Source organism: Pan paniscus, chromosome 23 (genome assembly GCF_029289425.2).
Source record: "Pan paniscus chromosome 23, NHGRI_mPanPan1-v2.0_pri, whole genome shotgun sequence".
In the NCBI taxonomy this organism is placed as follows: domain Eukaryota; kingdom Metazoa; phylum Chordata; class Mammalia; order Primates; family Hominidae; genus Pan; species Pan paniscus.
In genome coordinates this window covers 50,508,771-50,516,979 of record NC_085927.1, presented here as the reverse complement: position 1 = coordinate 50,516,979, position 8,209 = coordinate 50,508,771, and the positions used below count along the sequence as shown (strand labels likewise).

The following is an 8,209-nucleotide window of genomic DNA, read 5'->3' as shown; positions in this document are numbered from 1 at the left end:
AGAAGACAGGAAGCTGAGTCCCAAGAACAAGCCCAGCAGCAGAACTGCAAAATCTAATGAATCCCCAGTAATTCCATTTATGCCACTGAATCCTCCCTGTGGGTTCAGAAAAACAGATCCCTGCATCATGCTTCCTAAAAATGCAGCATGAACCAAGATCTAAATTCCACAACCAAGTGACCCCTCTTTCTCTTTTCTGCTGCCCACCTTCCCCCCCAGCCCACACCCACCCCCAAGTCCACAAGAACATCCAGAGTGATGTGGGTGGAGATTTTCCTTTATTTGATTTTATTTTGGAGAGGAAGGGCTAGAGCAAAAAGATGATGCCAAAACACCGGGCACTAGAATGACCCCTGCACATGCAGAACACACGGACACTCAAGCTGGATTAGTGACTGAGCAAATGTGCCCCATGGAGAGAATGTCACCAGAGCTGCAAAAGCCCCCCACCCCCAGCTTTTATTAGTTTTAAGACCCCCAACCACACCCGCCCCAGGTCTCCTTGTTTTCAGTAAGCAGACCTCCTAGCAAACTGGGCTTTTACTCCTGTGGGCTCAGTGCCACATCCCCTCAAATAAACATGCATCCTCTAGAGCAAAAGGGAAATTGACAGGATGCTGGAACGCCGAGAGATGGGATGCTTTATTTTTCATTATCCACCAGCTTGGGAGAAAGGCCACCTTCCATCACACCAGTGAGAGGCGGGAAAGAGCGATCGGGCCCTTTCCCATCTCTCAGGCCTTGTGCAACATGGCCCTGGCTGCTCACTCCAGTCCTGCCTGACTTTAAACAAACCCAGTCAGTACCCTTCCACCTCTTGCCTTGGGAAGAAGACATTTGAGAGCTCACAGATATAGTGCAACCGGTTATCCAAACCAACATGTTCTCTTGCTCAGCTTCTGTTCTATCCAAAGGTCTCATCCTGCTCCCCCAAGGGGATTTCTGATATCTGAAAACCCCAAACCTGACTCCAGGCCTGCCCAGCAACGTGTGAGCCCCATGGAATGTATTTATTTCATTGCAACAACCCCTCACCACCCGGCCTTCCTGCATTTCCCGAGCGGTCTTGGGTTTTTCTCAGCATCTCTCCCGGTGGCGTGCTGTGGTGTCCTGACTTGGAGGTGTGCAGGGTGGCAGGGGAAGTATCAGGTGCCTTTGCTTTCTGTCCTCTCCTCGTCAGCCGTCTGAGCGTTGCTGACAGCACGAAGCTGCCCCTGGGCTGCAGGCTTCACCGACAGGACCAAGCGTTTGCGGAACGTCTCACAGAGCACGATGTACACAAAGGGGTTGAGGCAGCTGTTGGCATAGCCCAAGCTGATGGCCGCATTGTATAAGTAGACAAAGGTGAGGGTCGGGCGGCTGATGGACAACTGGGTCAGCTGTAGCACATAGTAGGGTGCCCAGCACACAAAGAAGACCAGACAGATGGCGATGGCTGTGCGGGTCACCCTCTTTGTCCGCAGCCGGATGCTGCGCTGGGAGGCGGGGGCCACTGAGGATGTCATGCGCTGCAGGATCCTCACGTATGCGGCCGTGATGACCACAAAAGGCAGGGCAAAGGCCAGGAAAAACTGGTACAGGGTGAACCAGTAGAGGTCAGTGTCTGGGTTGGGCAGGCGTATGCCGCAGCCCACTGCACCTCCTGGGAAGGGGATGAGTCTGGCATACAGCCACACGGGGGTGATGCTGATGAAGGAGAGGGCCCACAGGAGGCAGATCACCAGGGTGGCCACAGAGGGCTTCCGGAACTTCGTGGAAGAGATGGGGTGGACAGTGGCCAGGTAGCGGTCAATGGCCATGGCGGTCAGGATGTAGGTGCTGGTGAACTGACTGTTGGCATCCATGGCCGTGATGAGGGTGCACATGGTCTCCCCAAAGTGCCACACCCCATTGCCCATGAGCTGGTGGATCATGAAGGGCATGCCCAGGAGAAAGAGGAGATCTACTACCGAGAGGTTGATGATGAAGATGTCGGGGACGTTGTTGCACCAGTGCAGCTTGGACTTCTTCACGACCGCAAAGATGACCGTGGAGTTCCCGATGATGCCCAGGAGGCAGATGGTGCCGAACACCGAAGGCATGATGATGTTGATGTAGGAGATGCTCCCCGTGCGAGGAGGTGATCCTGGGGACAGAAGGAGCAAGCGTTGGCTGTTTGACATGGGCTTTGCTCTGAGAACTGACATCCTGCTGGCATGCTCAGCCTCCAGCGACCCACCGTTCATGTGGAATCCTCTCCCACCATTCTCCCTCCCTTCACTGTTGCTAATCTTGTCCCTTTTCCCTTCTCCATGAGTTTCCTGGTGAATCCTACCAGAGTGCCCTGAGCCATCTGTCTTGGAAGGACACAACATGCCTGCCTCCTGCAGGCACCAGAGGCAAGAACCACAGCTGTCTGCAGAGATTACTCTGTGAGCCCCGGGCTTCACCAGGAAACCTCGTCAGCATAGCCAGAAGGACACAAAAGTAAGTGTCTGTGTATGTGTGTGTGTGTGTGTGTGTGTGCTTTTCCTATGTGTAGCCCTGAGTGTTTCATTTTGGAGATCTCTGGTTGGAAACTGTGTACTGATTCTTGGGCATCTCTGTGGGTGACTGTCTTGTAGAGGCTTTTGCCGGCTGTGCCCTGGTCAAGCCAGCAGCTCTCCCTACCCCAGGCTTCCTAGCGGGGATTTCCTTGATTGTTATCTTCTGAGCCTGGGCTTCCTGAGTGAAGCAGAGACAGAAACTGTCGCAGCTCAGCAGCCTGGAAAAATTATCTACATAAGCCTTTCCTCTTTTCCTTCCTTCCTTTCTCCTTCAAAGCTGGAATCCCAGGGCACCGCAGCTCTGGAAATGTCAGGAAGCTTAATTCACCAGAAAAGTTAATCCCCTCATGGCTCCGTGAAGTCTTCCCTTCCCAGGGCCTCTCCCAGGTGGCAGTAAGGATGTCTCAGACCTCATCATCCAAGTGCGAGTAAAAAGCTGAGGCTAACAGTGCAGGAGTGAGCCCCCAGCTGTCTCCCACATACCACCCTCCAGCTTCTCTCGCTTGCTTTTCCAGCCTGGAATTTTTTCTGCCAAGCATCTTTGGAACCCAGCAGCGAGCCTTCCCCTGCTGCCTCGCGGCTGGCCCCCCTTCCTTGCCATTCTGAATATGCCTTCGCCCCCTGCTCTGCTCCTGCCCGTCTGCCCCTGCGGACCTTTGCCCCCTTTTCTCCTGCCCCTCTGAGCAAAGCAGACCACAGATCTTGTCCCCAAGAACTGTGATAAAGTTTCCCAAGCAGTTTGGCTCAGGGGTGAAACCTTCCCATTTTCCACCCACAGCCCAGAGGAGGGAGGGCTCCCAGTCAACTCACCTGCCGAAGTGAGGTTATCGGGGCCATCAGAGGTGTTGCTGGCGTTGGGACCAGTGGGCAGCAGCGAGGCTTCCAGGTCCATCCAGCCAGTGCCGGTCGCCTGCTCCCACAACCGAGCTGAGCTCCCCTCCACCCACGCAGGCTGCGGCAGCCTCCAGCGCCTGCCACCTTGTCCCGGAGCGCGAGCCCCGCAGTCGGGAAGGGGGTCTTCCTCGGTAGCCTGGCAGCCGCTGCTGCCTCCAAGCCCAACTGCCCTCCCCACTCCCTTCTTCATGGCTCCCACTGACATCACCTAGACACATTAACATTCGGAGGCAGATGCACATTAACCTCTTCAGTCCCAGGCTGTGGCTGGCTTCCACTTCTGAATGCCTGCAGAGCCCCAGGGCCCTGGGGAAGCTGGGAGGGACTGGACACAGGCAGCCCCAACAGGAAAGGGATCTCCTTCCCACTGACACTTGGGATTGTCTCGTGCGCTTACAGGGGCTGCTGCTTGCCTTGCGTGAGGATCGAGGTCTCTGCAAAGGCAAACGGACAAAGCACACAGGCTGCCTCCCTTTGGAGGAGAGAGCAGCTTGGCTTAGCCCCTATTCCAGGTATGGGTGGCTGGGCCACATGGCAGAGTCCAGGGGAAACTGTGCACACAGCTTGGGAATCAAAGGCTTGGACTGCAGCAGGGCTGCCCCCCATGCACACTCAGGGCACCCTCGGCCCCTTCCCTGTGCCCTGACGGCTTCCAACTATCTCGCTGGCTATGCTGCCAGCATCCTGCAGAAGCTGAGTCGTCGGCTGCTGAACCCTTGCCTGGCACTCAGAGGTGACACAGGTCACTCCATGCTGGCAATAGCCAGGACCTCGGGGACTGGAAGGAGACAAACTCCTCTCTGCATGGGATCTGCCTGGACCAAGCTCACAGAGGTGTTATTTTTCTAAACGCTCTGAGGTCCCTGAGGTTTGGCCTGGGACTCTTTGAGACAAATATCTGAGCATGATCCCCCAAAGAGATCATCCCGGAGGAACAGCTGCAGAGGCAAAGGCGTTAAGGGAATTTTCCACGGAGGCATCCTGCTGCCAGCCTCTGGGGCCCTCACAGACAGGAGCTGCCACTGCACCCACTGCCGGACTCAGGAGCCAGGGGTCGAGGTTCACGGACGGATCCCTACATGTGTCCTCTGTCTTGTTTACTTATTGGGTTCATCCAGCAAATATTTATTGAGTACTTACTACCTGCTAAGCACTGTTCTAGGTTTTGCAGTAAAAAAAAAAAAGAAAAAAAAGGGGGGGGTGGGTGGGGGATAAAGTCCCTGTCCTCATGAAGATTGCATTCAAGTTGGGGGGAGACAAAACCCCTCAAAAGACAATTCATGGTATTGGCAATTACTATGAAAAACTTAAAGCAGGGTGAGCTGGCCCCTGAATACCAGCAGAGGTGGAGGTTGCTATTTTATATAGGATTGATCATCGAGGAAGACCTCACTGAGAAGCGCTTCCAGAAAAGTCCTGAAGGAAGTGAGGAACCATGCTTAGAAATATTCTGGAGGACCAGCATTCCTGGCTGTGGAAATCGCCAATGCAAAGGCCGTGCGGCAGGAAGTGTGCAGGGTGATTCTGAAGAACAGGGTTGGGCCAGGTGCAGTGGCTCATGCCTGTGATCCCAGCACTTTGCGAAGCCAAGGTGGGTGGATTGCTTGAGCTCAGGAGTTCAAGACCAGCCTGGACAACATGGTGAAACCCCGTCTCTACAAAAATACAAAAATTAGCCGGACATGTTGGCAGCTGCCTGTAATTCCAGCTACTTAAGCAGCTGAAGCAGGAGAATCGCTTGAATCCAGGAGGCAGAAATTGAAGTGAGCTGAGATTGGGCCACTGCACTCCAGCCTGGGCGACACAGAAAGACCCTGTCTCAGAAAAAAGAAAAAATATGGCCGGGCGCAGTGGCTCACGCCTGTAATACCAGCACTTTGGGAGGCCGAGGCTGGCAGATCACGAAGTCAGGAGATCGAGACCATCCTGGCTAACATGGTGAAACCCCATCTCTATTAAAAAATACAAAAAATTAACCGGGCGTGGTGGCGGGTGCCTGTAGTCCCAGCTACTCGGGAGGCTGAGGCAGGAGAATGGCGTGAACCTGGGAGGCGGAGCTTGCAGTGAGCCAAGACCACGCCACTGCACTCCAGCCTGGGTGACAGAGCGAGACTACGTCTCAAAAAAAAAAAAAAAGAAAAAATATATACTCCACATAAAGATAACTTATGATATTGGCAATTGCTGTAAAAAACTTAAAGCAGGGTGAGAGGGCCCAGGAATACCAAGAGAGGTGGAGGTTACCATTTTATAGAGGATTGATCATCAAGGAAGGCCTCTCTGAGAAAAGTCCTGAAGGAAGTGAGGAAGCATGCTTAGAAATATTCTGGAGTGGCCGGGCGCAGTGGCTCACGCCTGAAATCCCAGCACTTTGGGAGGCCGAGGCAGGCGGATCATGATGTCAAGAGATCGAGACAATCCTGGCCAACAAGGTGAAACCCCGTCTCTATTAAAAATATAAAAATTAGCTGGGCGTGGTGGCGGGCGCCTGTAGTCCCAGCTACTTGGGAGGCTGAGGCAGGAGAATCGCTTGAACCCGGGAGGTGGAAATTGCAGTGAGCCGAGATCATGCCATTGCACTCCAGCCTGGGTGACAGAGTGAGACGCCGTCTCAAAAAAAAAAAAAGAAGAAGAAGAAATATTCTGGAGGACCAGCATTCCCTGCCATGGAAATTGTCAGTGCAGAGGCCCTGTGGCAGGAGTGTGCTGGGTGACTCTGGAGAGCACTGTGGCTATAGTAGAGATTAGCAGGAGCTGTCAACAGAGAGGAAGGAGCAGGAAGGGCAGATTCTGCCAGGCCTTGCCAGCCAGTATAAGCACTTTGGCTTTGCCTTTAGGGGAAATGGGAGTCACCAGGGGGTTTTCAGCTGAGAAAAGACATGATCAGACATGTTTTGAAAGGATCAGTCTTGGCGGGGCACAGTGGCTCACGCCTGTAATCCCAACATTTTGGGAGGCTGAGGCGGGTGGATTGACTGAGGTCAGGAGTTTGAGACCAGCCTGGCCAACATGGTGAAACCCTGTGTCTACTAAATGTACAAAAATTAGCCAGGTGTGGTGGCAAGCGCCTGTAATCCCAGCTACTTGGGAGGCTGAAGCATGAGAATCGCTTGAACCCAGGAGGTGGAGATTGCAGTGAGCTGAGATCACGCCACTGCACTCCAGCCTGGGCGACAGAACGAGACTGTCTCAAAAAAAAAGAAGCTCTTTGTGGCAGGGGAAGCTCTTTGCAGTAGAGGAAGGCCTCACTGAGAAGCACTTCCAGAAAAGTCCTTAAGGAAGTGAGGAAGCATGTTCGGTGGGAGGTGATTGGACCATGGGAACAGATTTCCCCCTTCCTATTTTTGTGATAATGAGTGAGTGCTCATGAGATCTTGTTGTTTAAAAGTGTGTAGCTGGCCAGGTGTGGTGACTCATGCCTCTAATCCCAGCACTTTGGGAGGCCAAGGCAGGCGGATCACCTGAGGTCAGGAGTTTGAAACCAGCCTGGCTGGCATGGTGAAACCCTGCCTCTACTAAGCATACAAAAATTAGCCGGGCATGGTGGCATGTGCCTGTAGTCCCAGCTACTCAGGAGGCTGAGGCAGGATAATTGCTTGAACCCGGGAGGTGAGGGTTGCAGTGAGCTGAGATTTTGCCATTACCCTCCAGCCTGGGCAACAATAGCGAAAATCCATCTTAAAAAAAAAAAAAGTTCTAGAAATGGACAGTGATAATGGCTGCACAACATTGTGAACGTACTTAATGCCACTAAATTGGACACTTAAAAGTGGTTAAAATGGTAAATTTTATGTTACGTATATCCTACCACAATATATAAAGTGAAGAGGCAAATTTTATGTGTATTTTACTATGCACAAAAAATCCCAAAACTCTGCAATGGCCATCCCAGCATCCCCACCTTATTATTGTAAACCATTTCATGGAGCTATCCCAGAAGCATGTTAGGACTGGCTCCAGCTACATCCTGCGTTGCAGGAGAGTTCTCCCCTGTCAATAAACTATCTCCTTTCTTTTTTAATTAATTAATTTATGTATGTATTTTTTCATTTGAGACAGAGTCTTGCTCTGTCGCCCAGGCTGGAGTGCAGTGGTATGATCTCAGCTCACTGCAACCTCTGCCTCCTGGTTCAAGTGATTCTCTGGCTTCAGCCTCCAGAGTAGCTGGGATTACAAGCATGTGCCACCATGCCTGGCTAATTTTAGTAGAGATGGAGTCTCACTATGTTGCCCAGGCTGGTCTTAAACTCCTGGCCTCCAGTGATCCACCAGCCTCAGCCTCCCAAAATACTGGGATTACAGGCGTGAGCCACCACACCTGGCCTACTCATTTTATTTGAGACAGGGGCTCACTCTGTCACCCAGGCTGGGGTGCAGTGGTGAGATTTCAGCTCACTGCAACTTCTGACTCCCTGGTTCAAGTGATCCTCCTACCTCAGCCTCCTGAGTAGCTGGTACTATAGGCACAAGCCACAACGCCCAACTAATTTTGGTTTTTAAAATTTTTTGTAGAGACAAGGTGTTGCTATGTTGCCCAAGCTGGTCTTGAACTCCTGAGCTCAAGGGATCCTACTGCCTCGGCCTCTCGAGGTGCTGGGATTATAAGCATAAGCCACCACGCCTGACCAAAACTCTCTCTTTTCAACCTTATATTTGCATCATCTAGCACCCTCAAGATCCACTTCTGGCCAGATGGGGTGGCTCTCACCTGTAACCCAGCACTGTGGGAGGTAGAGGTGAGAGAATCGCTTGAGCCTAGGAGTTCAAGACCAGCCTGGGCAACACAGCGA

At 52.6% G+C, this 8,209-nt stretch overlaps 1 protein-coding gene and 1 pseudogene across 1 annotated transcript; one reads left to right on the top strand and one right to left on the bottom strand.

The window, feature by feature from the left end:
- Positions 1–261: 261 nt before the first annotated feature.
- On the bottom strand, positions 262–4,145 carry MCHR1 (melanin concentrating hormone receptor 1). The gene is made up of 2 exons (XM_003814610.5): positions 3,336–4,145; positions 262–2,125 (listed from the first exon to the last, which is right to left on the bottom strand). The coding sequence occupies exons 1-2, from the start codon at positions 3,622–3,624 to the stop codon at positions 1,146–1,148; spliced, it is 1,269 nt and encodes a 422-aa protein (XP_003814658.4). The 5' UTR covers positions 3,625–4,145; the 3' UTR covers positions 262–1,145.
- Positions 3,951–8,209, top strand: part of LOC129395068 (glyceraldehyde-3-phosphate dehydrogenase-like) — a 32,131-nt pseudogene continuing 27,872 nt past the window's right edge.